The following is a 15,725-nucleotide window of genomic DNA, read 5'->3' on the forward strand; positions in this document are numbered from 1 at the left end:
GTCCCTGATGAGACAACCATGTGCTGACCGTGTGACGCACACACATTTCCTGCAAATGATCTTCCTCTCTGTTGAAACAACAGAAGGTAACAGAAAAGCACTTCACTAAGCAAAGTCTCTCCTTCATATTTGTCCTTAGTTTCAATTAATAAATTAGGCCTAATGCATGTTTTGGCTTTTGAATGTTTTTTAGCATGCACTTTATACTGTGAGTTCAGAAATCCTCAATTAAATTTCCAGTTTAAGGAAGTTTCGTCTGAAACCAGGCCTCAAGTCAGGCAGTGGGATCTCACTAGAGGGAAGTCTTGCATTAAGCCTTGAGGGAAGTGGCTTTATGAGTTTCTGACCATCTGCAGATAGACTTGCCTAACTGCTCATAGAGCTCTGAAAACATAATTACTTAAATCTGCAAAAACATGAACTCTAAAAATATCAGAACTTCCATTAAGTTGAAAAAAAAATAAAATACAGAAAGGGCTGCTGGTTGGCCATTCCTGTTAAGCAACTGTGCTAGTTCATGGGCCCCCCAGTGGGAACATGCCAGTGCCAACTGTAGCTGACAGCACCGTAGGGCTGTCCACCAGATTAACTACCCATAAGAGGTCTTCAGCCTCCAAATGAGCCCAACTCATAGACTGTAGTGTGATAAGAACCAGCACCTGACATCTCTAGCTTCAAAGGGGAGCACAAGCGTGTCTGTGCTATCTCAAATCAATAGAAATATAGATCAGCAAAAAGAACTGGCATACCAAATTCCACAACTCTTTTTAAATGAATGACACAGCGGTAAAATAGTTTCTCCCTATTAGGAAATTTTTAATTTATGAAATCCATCTACGAACGCTCATACTTGAACATGAGTGTATCTGTTTACCTGTCTGTGCACATGTGAGTGAAAACAGTAGCTGAATGAAATATAAGCAGTAAAATATACACCTGAGTAATTGTGAAGTGTGGAAGCAGGCACATCAAATGAGGATGCTCATTTCATGCTTACAGAGGCCACGAGAGGAAAATAAACAATGCTTACATACGAGTATATGCGTGAATGAATGAATAAATGGATTGATGAATGACTGAATAATTAAATAATTTGAATGACTGATGAAATAAATGGCACAAATGCTGTCCAGTACAGTCAGGCAAAACACTCAAGAAGTTCTGGTGAGATTGTGCTCGGCATGCACAGTACGCACAGATACAGTTCATGAGCAACAAGACGGACCCCACATGACGTACAAGCATACACACATACAGTATGCGCACAGGTTAGACGGAAGACCTGGATCTTATGACAACACATGGGTAGTTTTCCCTGATACAGGGAGTATTTCTGACCAAAGATGAGTCACATCTGACTCCAAACCAATACAGGCTTGGTCTGGCTACTCATCAAGACAGAAACTGTACTGTCACATAATTAATTTTTATTCAGTTTTTCCAAGGTACTAAAGACCATCCATATGCACCTTGAAATATGCAACCATATTTAAGGTACAATATAAAGAATATTCTTTAGTTCTAATTCAAAGGCTCATTAAAATAAGATGTTACCTTTGTATAGTAAATTTTGTTGGGTTTAGAGGTATAAAGCGTCACAGAACATAAATTCATGCCTAGATGGTGAGTTAGAGAAGATCAAAACAATGAAAGAAGAGATGTTGAAACTGTTTTTCAACCGGTTGTGTATCAGGTAGATACCCCTGAAACCTTGCACAGACTAGACACTAATTCCTTGGGTGGAAGATTTTGTTTAAATGCTATTAACGTTCAAACGGATGACTGTCTTTGGTGGTGAACTGGCCGTGGAGTGACTGAGTGCACGGTGAACAGATAAACAAGTCCCCACAAACATGAAAGACGTGTTGTGAACCTACCTTGTGGGAACATCGCTTCAAGGCATGTCAGAAAACAAAAATATAGGAGTTAGCTTCAGGGTACTAGGAAGGCGATTTAACAGACTGAGTCTTGGAGTACACTATATTAATAAGTAAGCTCACTGAGCCCCAGGGTAAACCCTGAATTATGAAAATGGTAGATAATTTTTATGGAACATGTATGGTGCAAATCAGCAACAGGCATGAATTACTGGGTAAAAGAGATGTATTACTGAGTATGTAGGACAATGCATGGAGGTTATTCTTCCTTTATTTTCAGTGATTAAATACTTATGTAAAAAAAAAAAAAAAAAAACTTGGATATCAGATATTGAACCCCGTTCAAAAAGCTCAGGACACACAAGTTAGAGAAATGGAAACCTATGGATATTTTTAGCGATGGGTTTGTGTGAAACCGCTAATGTGAGGAAATTCCCCCAGCAGGGACAATAAAATGTATGAGGTCACATCAACTGCTGTTTTAACCAAAACTTGGCTCAACATACTCCGATCTTTTTGTGATTGTTTGAATTAAATTATTCTGAAAACCATGGGCATGGAGAATTGGAAGTGTTCTCTGCATTAAGAGACCTTGTTGATGTACATGCAAGCCCACACATCCATTTCTCCTTAGCTTTTATGGGAAAGTCCCTATCTTTGTGTTGTTATGGCAGGCGGCACCCAGACCAAACAATGAACATTAACAGTAAACTGTGAATCAGCCTCTTTACACAAAAGAGCCCCTACAATAACCACTATACCCCCTACCTGCTATGTAAAACCATGACTATTCTGCGATGGGGGAGCCCAATTGCTCACACAGCACAGAGAATCCAAATATCAGCAGATTCTTCCTCCACTCAGAACACAACACTTTAATGCTGCTCCATTTAGCAGGCAGCAAAATGATTGTGGGGCCACTGCAATTCTAAGTCAGACCATCCCTCATTTGAATGGATAGAGGGACACATAACAATGTGTATACATAAACACAAAAATAAACATGATGGCTGATGCTATGTGGTTTATAGGAGAACTGGACTGGTCAGGCTCCTTTTCAATCAGCATAGTGAACTGCACCAATTCAGTTTATTGGATAGAAACAGTAGAAATGCAACAAAGTAAATGGTGGAGTGAAATGAATGCACACTCACCAAAAAAAATACCATAACTAAGAATAAACTGGAGCCTATACATACTCACACACACTGGTATTAGTGTCATCCCTATTCTCTGAGTGTGTTATGAAGACACCCATATGACCGAGTCCTCCAGGTAAAGCAGGGCTTGTAGAACTGATCACTGCAAAAATATCCATATCAGTCCTGGATAAATGACTGGCATTCTCTGTCCCTCTCTGTCCTGTGTGTCAATGTCCCTGGACAGAAACTTATACTTTCACAATTTGACAGAAAAAGGGCAAGGGCCACAAATTCTGATCAACACTAACTAACAAAGACCTTTTAAAGCCCCAAGCAATACTTACTACAGTGCACTGCTTCTCAGAGCATAGCAGGACTGCGCTAATATTTACCAGCTAATGGCAGCACAGTAAAGTGATGGCAGAGTCCTCAGTTTACAGGTCATAGCGGCAACAGAATGTGATGAATCACTGATGTAGATATAAAAGCACAAATGCAGGAGTTATGAAAAACTAAAATTTCCAAGAGGGTAAAGAATAATTAAAATGCATTTTTTATTTGAAATCAAATCTGTGCTTGTTTAAGGGCAGAAAAATAAACTTAACCCCCATCTGAAATAAATAAAATATAACTTAACACTCAGTGATAAAGGCGATTAAATGGACTTTAATAATAATTTTCTGAAAACACAATGATAAAATCATTAGATGTAACAATGGAAGATGAAAACCAAACTTCACCAGTCTCAACCAAATCTCCCATTGTACTATGGTAAAATATACTATATGTCAGAGCCAACTGTATACTTACATTTGTCATAACAGGTGCATCAAAATGACGTGTGTCATTACACTAAATTCTTGTAATCCCATCTCAAAAATGTGTCCCTCTTACTGCTGTCCACTAAGTTTCAGGTTCCGGTGTATACTTTTCCTATATAGCTGCTGGGGGACATTCTCTAAACAGCAATGCTCGGATGTCAGGGAAAATCTGTGTCATTCTAGGACAGTGTGATCTGCCAGGAGAGCAAAGCTTGGTATTTAACAAAGTACAACTTCATGTGAACCTGAATAAGTATGACTGCTCTCCATTGAAGAACAATACACATTCAGGAATAAACATGCACAGTGGGTACTACGTACAACTTCTTGAAGGCCCACTTCAGAGGATCTCTTGGTATATGAGGGATCTAAAGAAACCACTGTGCAGTCCAGTGGTGCTTTAGTGTGTATGTAGAGGCAACATGAAAACAAAGTGATTGTAATGAGTTTGTGTGTGTGAGAGTACAGATGCAGATTTATCTAAGAGAGGTCAGTCCCGTGTTTGTATTTATTTATTTGTTTACCCCTGTGCTCTAGGAGGTTTTAAATGTTTGTGTACATTCCATTTACTGTGACCCTCTATGAAGCTCTGGTGGAGGGCCCACACCTTGCAAATCACATACCCTACATACACTGAAATACATGTTTGTTGTGTGACTAAGAAAATGGGAATCAAGTGAGTAATGATAGTGTCTACTTTAAAATATAGTCTGTACATAGTTTTAGGCTAGCAAGATACATTAGCCTACAAAAATATGCTTCTCTTTCTGAGTATACAGTGAGGAAACGCAACCTTCCTGACATCAGTGTTTGAACTCTTCTGCTTGTTCTGTAAATAATAAATTACAGGCATTAATAAATGATAAAGCACTACTCAAGCAGAATAGAAAACTATGGGTTTTGTGTTATTTTTTCTATTTTTTTTTTAAGACCATGAATGTTCAGGGCCAGGCAAATCACTAAATTCTAGGTAATTCCAAATGATTGGAGTTTCAAGAAAGACTTGCAGGTTTCTTCACTCAGCTGGTCTTCTGTTTTCTTAAGACAACATTATATAATCAGACTTACAATGTCCTCAGATTTTTCTAGTTTTGTACAAATACCCTTCAGGCCATAGAGAAAGACCAGGGAAAATGATCTCTAACGCAACAATCTCCAACAATGTGTGATTATATAGGAATACAATCTAATAAAGGTTCACATTGATTCACACAAGTGTTTTCACTTCCAATACTGGACAGTGTCTGTTTGAGTGGCCTCAGGGGACAGTTCAGTGATCCTGTTCTGCATTCAGACCAAGTGTTAAAGAAACACAGGGCTGAATGAGAGAGAAATGTTGTTATCTCACTTCCCCACAGAAGCTGTATTCCCGAACTGAAGGCATTGCAGCCACCATGTTTCCAGGCTGAAGAAAAGGCCCTTGTCACAAGTGTATTTGCATTATAATCACATCTAAATCACTTCAGCAATTAGATCTGTAGTCCTGACTGCTGGTGGACGAGGACTGTCCGCTCACCCATTAGCTGTATACCCTTGCAGGTTTGTGGCAGCTGCTAAATATAGTAGGTGCTCTTAAGGTGAGTCTCTATCAACCTGAGCAGGTCCTGTTTAATAACAGCTATTAAAAAGGGGCAGGAGATGCATCATGCGTCACCTTCATGCTGTCCCCCTATGTCAAATAAGCATTCTGTGAAAGCCTTGTGTGAAACTCCACAATGGTTTTTACTCTACTTCCACCTCTGAAAGGGATCAGGTAATAGAGACCTCAGAAGTAAAAGCAAAAGTCCTGTCCAGTGATCCGTACAAACTCAAGACACCTACAAGTCAAAAGACTAGCAGGGTCAGAAGAAATTGGAAATGAGAGTTTGTTCACAGTTACTGTATAGCCGCTGCTTGAGACATCGCCTATAAACTAGCTGGGACTTTGGCTTATTGTTGTCATTTACAGTCATTTCTTCATGGCTCAAACCCCCACATTCTCTCATAATGGGGTTTATAGAGATTAGTGAGGCTCGCTGTCACCCTGCACTCTGTGGGCCTGAAAGAAACACACAGCAGAAGGCTAGCGGCCCACATTGACAATACCAGCCTTGTACTGCAAGGAAACTCTAACTCCATTTACATTCATCTGCAACGTCACACTGCTCCAGTGAAGCTTGTACATTTGTATATCAGATTAAAGAGGTCTGTACATCATCGCCTTCAAAGCGGTATCCCATGAGTCTTGACGATTCAAGGGTCCACTTCCGGCACCAATCAGAGTTTATTTGAGAGGAAGGAGGTGTGAGCCGGACCCAGTCTGCATGGGCTGTTCTAGTTGTGAGGGAGAATCCCTTGGTTCCGACTCGGTTGCTCACCTTCTCCACGTCTGCCTTAGTCACGTTGATGTCTGCGTCCATCTTCTCAAAGTACTGCTGCGCCCTGTCCGCTTCTTTGCAGTCCCTCTCAAACCTGCGTTTACTCTGAAAACAGTGACCACACACAGAATGAGTGGCTTCTCATTAACCACAAACAGAGCAAGGTGGAATTTGTACAGGGAACGAAAGTAGAACAGATCTCTGCAGGTTTCATACACACCACAAGGAGCTGACAGAGTTTCCTTTGCGGGTGACTGTTGTCAAGGAGACAATGCTATTTCTCCTCTTTCCCTAGAGTATGCTTTCAATAATTAAACTTAACTGGAAGAAGTATTTTAACACATATTCAAAAAAGTGGTTAGGTACATGCTAAGCACCCACGCAGTTCTTACTGGAACAAGATCAAACGTCATACTGGAAGGTGAAGTCAGTGTCCTACCGCCCTGGACTCTAATCTGCAGGCCCTCTCATAATGAACGCCCTAAACAGCACCCTACACTACTGTCAATGACAGAGAGAGGGGTTTGTTCAGCCTCTATTTGTGATTATACTGTAAAGAGGCATCATTGTGTGCAACACCATCTGAACAAACAGTGCTTGTTCTGTGTCTATATAATTTGAGCACACTGTAGCTTCCCATAGCTCTTTCTCATACAATGAAATCATTGAAACATTGAATGTCTGAAGAAGCACAAGACTGCAATATTTCTTTTAACACTGGGTGGGGGCATTTGGAGCTGGTGGGCGGAAGGCTGTGCTGCTACAGTGCTCCGGGGTGGCAATCTACCACATGCCTGGGACTCCCTCCATTCCTCCATCGCTAATTTCCTCATTCCTACACTCCCTAATTCTGCCCCCTCCAGACGCAGATGTTGTCCAGAATGGGGGGTGGAGGCAGGCTTGCAGGGCTCTCCTCTGACATTCTGGAAGCCGTAATGGATCCATCTGAATTCGGAAATCTGATCTCTGCTCACAGCCACCCCCATATCCCCAACACTTGATATCAAGCACTGTATATGGGAGGAAAAGAGTGCCATAACCCCTGGCCTTCTGAGGACTCCTCACCCTCCGCCAGTCTAGAACGTCTGGTCACCTGTGTCTGGCTCCTTATTCATTGACCTCTCATAAATCAATATTGCAAAAACAGACGATGAGGTATAAACTGGCTAACAAGGCCCTGGGTGCCAGGGTCTGGAGCTCACCAACTTAGCCCACATGCACTCTGCCTTGAATGCAACACTGCAGTAAGACAACTGTGAGACTTACAACACAAATTACTGTTATCGTCGCGATTCTTATTCTTATTCATTTGAACTTTGTAACTTACATTTTACTTACTGCCCTTGAATTTACAGTATGGAAGTAATCAAGTACTATTTGTATGTAGAAATGGTACTAGCTATGCAGTGTGTATAGAAGTGTGAACCAGAATTCAAACTAGCAATATTGTAGGTACTTAAGTCCTACGCATTTCAACAAACTATGAATCTGAATAATTGAAAATACTTTAAAGGTAACAAAAACATTTCAGTGTCAGTTTCTTGAATTTACATGATTTTATTTCCTAGTTCAGTTGGATAGGTTTCAAAAGATTAATTTGACTTAGGTTTGCAACTTAGGTTTCTCTCAAAAGGTAAAGTACCACTTTGTTAAGTGAACCGTGGGTGGTGACCCAATTGTTTACTTTTTTTACATGAAACGTTGCATCCCTACTATATGCAGGCAGCCATAATCCACACTTCTACTGCTCTTTAAAACATCTCCAGTAATACTACTAAAATATAGTTAGTGGAGAAACTCACAGATTCCAGCTGTTTCCAGGAGTTTTCAATGTGTTGCTGTGCCTTGCGTCCATCATGGAAATGCTAAACAGGAGAAACAGAAAACAACACATAAATGATAGAAACATGGCATTAGCACACATCTGTTGCTCTTCCTTGGTGCATAAGCGGATTTGAACCATATTGACATCTTAAGGCCGATTAAGTCATCCTTGTTTGTCTCCAGACAGGATGGACACAAGAGGCAGATGGACCATATAGGCGATATAGCTCAGGAGGTAAGACCGATTGTCTGGCAGTCGGAAGGTTGCCGGTTCAAACCCCGCCCTGGGCATGTCGAAGTGTCCTTGAGCAAGACACCTAACCCCTAACCTCTAACTGCTCTGGCGAATGAGAGGCATCAATTGTAAAGCGCTTTGGATAAAAGCGCTATATAAATGCAGTCCATTTACTATTACCATTTACCATGCAGTGCAGTGTGACTCTAAGGGGAGCAATGTGCAACATTGCCAATTTGGTACATAAATCCAGAACAGCTTGGGTCAGGGGCCCACTTCCGCCCAGAACTGAAAGTCTTGGAAAAAGTCCTGTTGTGTGACCACTCCTCCTCACTGTTTCTCACACAGAAAGCACTTCAGAGGCAGCTTCTAAACAATCTCCATCAGAGCCACATTTCCACATCTGCGCCCCCTCCTCTGCTTGCATCACTAAACATGGAACACGGTCAGAGGGACCTCTTTACCACGTGCTGACAGGCGGCCTTATGAATGAAGGGTGACCAACATGAGCCTGACTGTTATAAGCAAACAAAGCCCTTTTTGGGCCTCAAATAAGTGCTTTTTTCCCTCCTCTTTTTATGTTTCCAAGATCATTCAGCCTGGAAATGGCAGTGATGTATTCAAGATTCAAATCTTCATGTGTGCACGTATGGAGGCTTTGGCCTGTCGCCACTGCTCTCAAGCAGTTCATGGACACCAGATACTGCAACTTAGGCTTTGGACTTACAAGCAAGCAGCTTGTTTTCACAGCAACACCCCAATCTGATGCTGCCTGCCACAGTACCCAGATGTGACTGCACCACCACGTGAGTTTGTGAAGATTAATTGGCTCTCTAGAGGCGCTCATCTTCTCCTTACAGGGGAACCTACAATCAGATTATCATGGAGAGGTGAGGGCGTGGGCAATCACTGGAGTGAAGTGGACTCAGGAGAGAGAGCGAGAGAGTGCGAGAGGGAGAAAGCCTTGCCAAACCAACATGTTGCACAAGGCAGGACAGCTGTCGCTCCGGACATGTTCTGTAAACGAGTGAGAAATTTTTAAAGAGTCCCCAGTGCTCCCATCAGTTAAGTCAACGAAAAAAGAAAAAACAGCTTTAGCAATCCGTCAGCCTGAAAGCTGAAATAAACAAATCCTGAGGATTCTGTATCATGCACAGCAGTTACCACTCTACAACCACTTTCAGTCCCAAAGATTTAGCGTACTCATATTAAGGCTGCATGTACAGTATGCCTTGAGACAGTATTATTCTGACAATGAAGGGACAGTGCATAAGAACATGAATGCAAATAACCCACAGTACAAAACTGCAGGTAACCACAGGCTAATTCAGACTTCTCTAAAAAGGGTCAATTCATTCTGCATTAAAAAGCAAGCATGTAATCCAAGGCCTAGCCTTGTGATTACCATTGGCAAACTCTGCACCAGCGGCTTGATTTTCATGGCAATAGATTTAATTGAACACACACTGAGTGGGTGGAAGAGCGGAAAGTAAAAGCTATTAATTATTGAAAACAAGTGCCAGAACACAGATAACTGACTGTGGTCAGTGTCAGTGTATTCCATACACACTCCCGATCCTTATATAAACACCCACACAACAATAAGCCTTGGTGTACATGCTGGATCTATCCTCTTCCATTTGGAATGCAGTGCAGAAAGAGGAACATCTGGTGCTAAACCGAATGCCGTTAACTACCATTGAATAGTCGCAAACGTTGAGCAGATATTGATACTCCAAACTAACATTTTTGTTCTTCACTTTTATGGGTTATAGTGATCACACCTATGCACAATAAGTATCCACTCTTCTTCCTTGGACCTAAGTAGTAAATCTGGACCTGAAAAACCCAGTGTCACAATATCTAAACGTCATCTTTGTAAGTAAACATGCAGCAATGCCCCACAGAAATGAGTGAAGATAAGTAGCCAAATAAAACACGAAAATGGGCAACAGCATGAAAAGTGATAAAGCAGGAAAATTACAACAAGTGACATCATAGCAATACTTGAGTGTACTCTGTCAGAAAATATTTTTCGCCATGACAACCTCTCTGAGGAGAGATAATGAGAAACAGTGTAAGAGAGAAATATCCCAGTGAGTACCCACTGAGATTGGCATAAATACATTCCCTAGCACAAAGGCTAGCAACAACAAAAGATGACCTTTTGAAAAAGGCACAAAGCAAACACCCTGCCACTGTCCTGGTGTGCAGCATGCAATGTGATGCACCTCATTATAGCACAGCAGACACCACAGGGAATGCCACACCATACAGTTCTCCTATCAATAACAATGAGAGGTAAAGTACTCTCATTTGCTGAAGACATCAGATATTTCCAAGGCTGCTATGTTGACTATGTAGATGAGAATGTAAGGCAGGGAGTGTGCGACACAGAGCATCACTGCGTGTTTGTTTACTCTGCAACATTCGATTCCTGAACAGCCATGATCCACTTGGCCCAAATCCCACACTGCAAACACAGCGTACCTAAATCCCCGCCCCCCTCCCGTGGATGGCCAACATGCCATGGCCGTGCAGCCCTGGGCTGCTGGGGCTATTAATAGAAGGGGCCAAAGCAGTGGGAATCTGATAGGCCCCCTAAGACAGACAGACCCTTCCTCAGACACGGCAGTAATGCTGAACACACCACTGAGACGGCAAAGCTTTCTGAGGAATACAGTATATTGAATATATATGGAATTAAACTATATGATAAAGAGAGTGCAATATTTCACAACATGGAAAATATAGACACACTTGTATTTACATATACACACACTTAGCCCTTGACTCTGCTACAGATACGTCACATCTCTGTAATCAAACCGAGAAAGAACCTAGCTTCCACCCTTGCTGCATACGTGTTTGCTTCCATGGTAAATTAGCATACTGCAGACTGAACTGGCTCTGGGTGGTTTACCTCACCACAAAACAACAACCACACATATGGCATGGAGGAGAAATGTGTGCTGAGGGAGGAAAACACCAAAAACTCCAAAATCTAAGATGTTTAGACTGATTAGCCATCTTGACATTTCATGCCAGCTGGGACAGAGAAAACAATTAGCCTACAAGGAGGAACTCCAACATTACATTACATTACATTACATTACATTACAGGCATTTGGCAGACGCTCTTATCCAGAGCGACGTACAACAAAGTGTATAACCATAACCAGGAACAAGTATGACGAAACCCCTAGAGAGAAGACATGTTTTGTTCTCCTGAATGACTAGGACTGTATAGTTAGTACATATAGACAGGCCTATTATCATGAAAGACTTTTTTTCAGACTGTTTGTATCTCAGCACAACTGACAGGATTGAAAAGCTGACCACCCTTGGGGTCAAACCTCATCCCATTTTTTTATTTATTTTTTATTTTTTTTATGGCCTGAAACGGCCAGATACAGAAGTATTGTTCCCGGTGGAGTCATTACCCCAATCACTCTCCGCACTTACTGATTTGAAAACTTGAGCAAAGGGCTTTTAAAGGGTAGAAAGAATTGTGCTGATGGTACTCCAAACACCAGAGCGAACCTTGCCCTGGTGGAACACTGAGCAGGCACAGCCAGCCTCACAGACTGCATCTAAGAGCTGGCATGGGCTGGGAGAAGGGTGAGAGGTCATGGGACAGCATACGTCTCTCCCCCAGCCGAGAGCACCGGCATTCTCCCTCTCAGATACAGTCCTGCACACGTGCACGTGCATGCACCGCGGCAGTTAGAACAGACAGCATGCTGTGCGCGATAAGGGGGGTGAGCGCTGCTGGAACGATGGAATCATTCTGCAAATGAACCTTTTCCCAGAAGGCCGTGTTTTTCTCCTCCTGGCTCGAGGAGATAGAGCGAAATGTAAACATGAAGCTCAGGGAAGTGTAGAAATGGTATGGCTCTCAGCTCATTTCAGGTTCAGATAAAATGCAGGGATCTCAGCCTCCACTGGTTTTGCAGGTTCTTATTTTCCTGGCTTACGCTTAATTATTGTTTGTGCTCATAAAGCCATTGTGTAAGCAAATCTTTACTGAAAAATCATCCATTCAGTGATTTCCTTTTCAATATTTCTGATTTAACTGTAATGAAATCCCAAGTTATAGCTGCCAGTGATAATTCCAAGTCTGCAATGGGGAGGTACAAAGTAAATAAAGGAATTTCAAATTAATGTTTTTAGTTCATTTACAAATAATACCCGAGAGTGAATGGAATGTCAAATTATATTCAACTTAAATGAACAAACAAGCTGGGTAAAAAAGAAGAAAAGAATAATTAATACAAACGAACAATGAAGTCACAAAGAATTAAGCAAACCCCTATAAAAAAAATGAAAAATGCGACGGATAAAAATGCGAATGGATAAAAATTCAGGCCTTGTCCTAATCTGTGCTGCAGAGGCAGAAGCACAACACTCAAAGGTTTTTTCTTCTCTCGCTCTGGACCTGGTCTGCCAAATTGCTCTGTCCTTCTTCACAAGCAGTGTTTTTCCATTTAGACATTCTGGAGGCGTCTCTAATTGGCTCAGACCCCGGAAGGCCATCTGTGCGCAGGCACTAGAATCCCTTTTTTCCAGTGAGCTCACTGTATCCTTGGACCCCAGATCTGGCAATCGAGCTGGTTGGGAAAATTTGCACTTCCAGAGAAGAGATTCCAACGAATTTATCAATAATAACAACACATTTTATTTATCAGGCGCCTTTCTGAGCACTCAATGTCACCTTACGTGATATTAAAATGGTTAGCAAAATGACAAAACACAGCACATACCGGATATGGAATTTAAAATAATTTTTAAAAACACTGGATGACTAATTATCTACAAGTTATCTACATGAGGGTAGAGGATAGCTATGTCCTGTTCACGTGAAAGCTAGTGTGAGGAGGTGAGTTTCTAAATGTTCATTAAAAATGGAGAGATTCTCAGCATTACGGAGGTGGGGAGGGAGTGTGTTGCAGAGTTTGGGATGCACAGGAGAGAGCCCGATCTCCAACATCTCATGCAAAATGATGGGCATTACTATAGAGTTAGTCCACCCTTTGCTGCTATAACAATGTCCGCTGTTCTGGGAAGGCTTTATACTCATGGTTGAAGCATTGCTGCAGGGATTTGCTTCCATTCAGCCAGCCAATATTTAGATCATAGTGTTTATTTCAGGATCATCTCAATGTTACCAAGTAACATTAATGAATTTTGTTTATTCTAGATCATTAAATGTATTTAAATGTCATTATATACAATGAATAAGAAACAAATGGTTAATGGCATAGGTAATCTATAATCCATATTTAATCAATTATTTACTGTATATTTCAGAAATTATTTTTTAAAACTATAGTGCTACTATGTGAAGAATCCAGTGGCCCCTGATACTGCATCTCAATATTTATCACCAAATTCCAGGGCAAGAACTGGAGGTTTCAGCTAAAGTAATTAGGCTAGCCTCTCATTTCCAAAGAATAAAAGTGCCAGCAGGGCTTGATCCAGCTGCACAAAATGTTCTGATACCCTTTATTGTTTCCAATAGACAGGAAGACACACTCCCTGCCAAATGAACCAAGGCCATCCTAGGATGTTTCCCAGAGGGGGAAAAAAAATCTAGCTGAGATCTCTTCTTATTCATATCTATTGCACCTCTACAATAACAACCACACAATGGCACCAAAGGAAGACTTCTTTTCCCATATGTCTCATACAGGCATATATATATAAATATACATACTCAGAAAATAGAAATAAAACCGACTGTAAACATCTTCTAGGGATAATGAAATGAGATCAAATCTTTATCTGGAGATAAAGAAATGGCATCAACAGTTTTTCCTTGGGTTTGTTTCACCATGTGGATGGAGTTTCTCTTCCAGACGGAGAGCATAATATCAATCTAACACTGTTATGCATGTGCTTAGGAGGACAAGTGCAAAGGAGGGATTTTCCATAACCTCCACTAACCTTAGTAGGCACAGCCCAGATTGAGAATTCAACAGCAGGCTGAATACAGGAGATGAGTAGGCTCACCTTCTGACCACACTGTTTAACTTAAGTCTCATCAATATGTAGGAGTGCCTTGATGACAGTCTACCTTACTGTGCTCCAATGCACCATGTGACCTTTATGAACCATCATTACCATTGTACATCACTGCCTTCAGGAGTGCTTCTCTGTGTCAAGAGGTCTTTCACTGAGGGAAGGCTTAATATGATTTCTAAACACACATTAAGAGCTCAAGGGTTTAGTGTCCTCATCCGATTTCAATCCCAGCAACTACTACCTCCCTTTGTAGACAGCTACTGCCTGAGCACACAGAACATGGCCTACATTTAAGGAAAAGAGGCATACAGATTAATATTATAGTCAAACACAACTTAATCTGAAAATGAAACAGTAACTACTCTCGTGACAAAAGCCAAAAGGAGAACCTGCCAGTTGGAAGTGAAATGGAAATTGTGGGTACAGAAACAGTGAAGAACAGGGATGCATGATATGAGAATTCTGGGGTCAATATCAATAAACAATGTTTGACTGGCCATACTGGCTGATTCCGATACTTCCCTGTTTTATACGGTACTATAAAAGAAGTACAGTAGATGAGTTCATACATTAACTTATGAAGAAAAACTGTACCATTTTATTTGTAAAACTAATTATTTCAACTGGCTTACTTTATTGTTAAGCAGAATATAGTCTAGAAAGCTACAGTCTCTGTATAGCTTTGCTTGTGAGCTTGGCAGGAAAAAGAATAAATCAAAGCACAATAAATGGAAATAAAAATCTGACTATTAGGCTACTTTTTGGGCATGAAATCTTCACTTCATTTTCAGCCTCAGCGGCACATGAAATGAGTTGCCTCTCTGCCGCATGTATGTTGCGTGACCACACTGACCCTTCATACAGGCCATAATGCTAGCTGATAGTAACACAACCCTGATATTACTGTGCATGCCTAATGAAGACAGCACACATCACTCTTTCCCTCCCTTCCAATCTGTCCAACATGCAGCTCAGCTCCCTCCCTCTTTCACCACAAACTAACCTGTTCAGTGTGACACAACACAACCTTTAAGTTAAAACATTTTTTTTAATGCCAGGGAGTGACTCTAGCACTGCATTCTTACTGTACACTAACAACCCTGATGCCCTGCCCTTATTACTATGAGTACAGCATTTACTCTGCCTCAGTAGAGCAAGTTCCCTTTAGGGCATGTGTCCACATGACTGGTCCACTACAAGACCTCCACAGAAACTCCTGATGCACATCCGTTGGGAAGAGGGGTACAGACTTCATTACCACAGGATTAATATCCAGCATAAATGTAATGTAATGGTCCTTATGTTCTCTAGATGACACCTGATGTACAGTGACCAGAAAGGCCAACAGAAGGGGCAGGACTGTCTACTGCCCTCATCCTTTATTTCACTGAAATTCACATCAGACACGAGGCCACACGGTAGTGTATATAAGTATGTGACTTTAG

General features: G+C 41.4%; 1 protein-coding gene across 27 annotated transcripts in view; it reads right to left on the reverse strand.

Annotated features, from left to right (window-relative positions):
* LOC135239007 (formin-binding protein 1) overlaps window positions 1-15,725 on the reverse strand; it is a 76,745-nt gene that overhangs the window by 27,307 nt on the left and 33,713 nt on the right. For 17 of the 27 annotated variants that reach the window (XM_064307294.1, XM_064307289.1, XM_064307296.1 and 14 more), the window contains exons 5-7: window positions 8,000-8,062; window positions 6,198-6,302; window positions 1,878-1,892 (exon numbers count right to left, since the gene is read on the reverse strand). In XM_064307294.1, the coding sequence (XP_064163364.1) occupies window positions 1,878-1,892; window positions 6,198-6,302; window positions 8,000-8,062 (183 nt within the window). The remainder of the gene's footprint in view (window positions 1-1,877; window positions 1,893-6,197; window positions 6,303-7,999; window positions 8,063-15,725) is intronic. The other 10 variants (XM_064307292.1, XM_064307305.1, XM_064307315.1 and 7 more) reach the window with 1 other exon arrangement.

This window comes from Anguilla rostrata, chromosome 14, assembly GCF_018555375.3.
Source record: "Anguilla rostrata isolate EN2019 chromosome 14, ASM1855537v3, whole genome shotgun sequence".
NCBI lineage: Eukaryota > Metazoa > Chordata > Actinopteri > Anguilliformes > Anguillidae > Anguilla > Anguilla rostrata.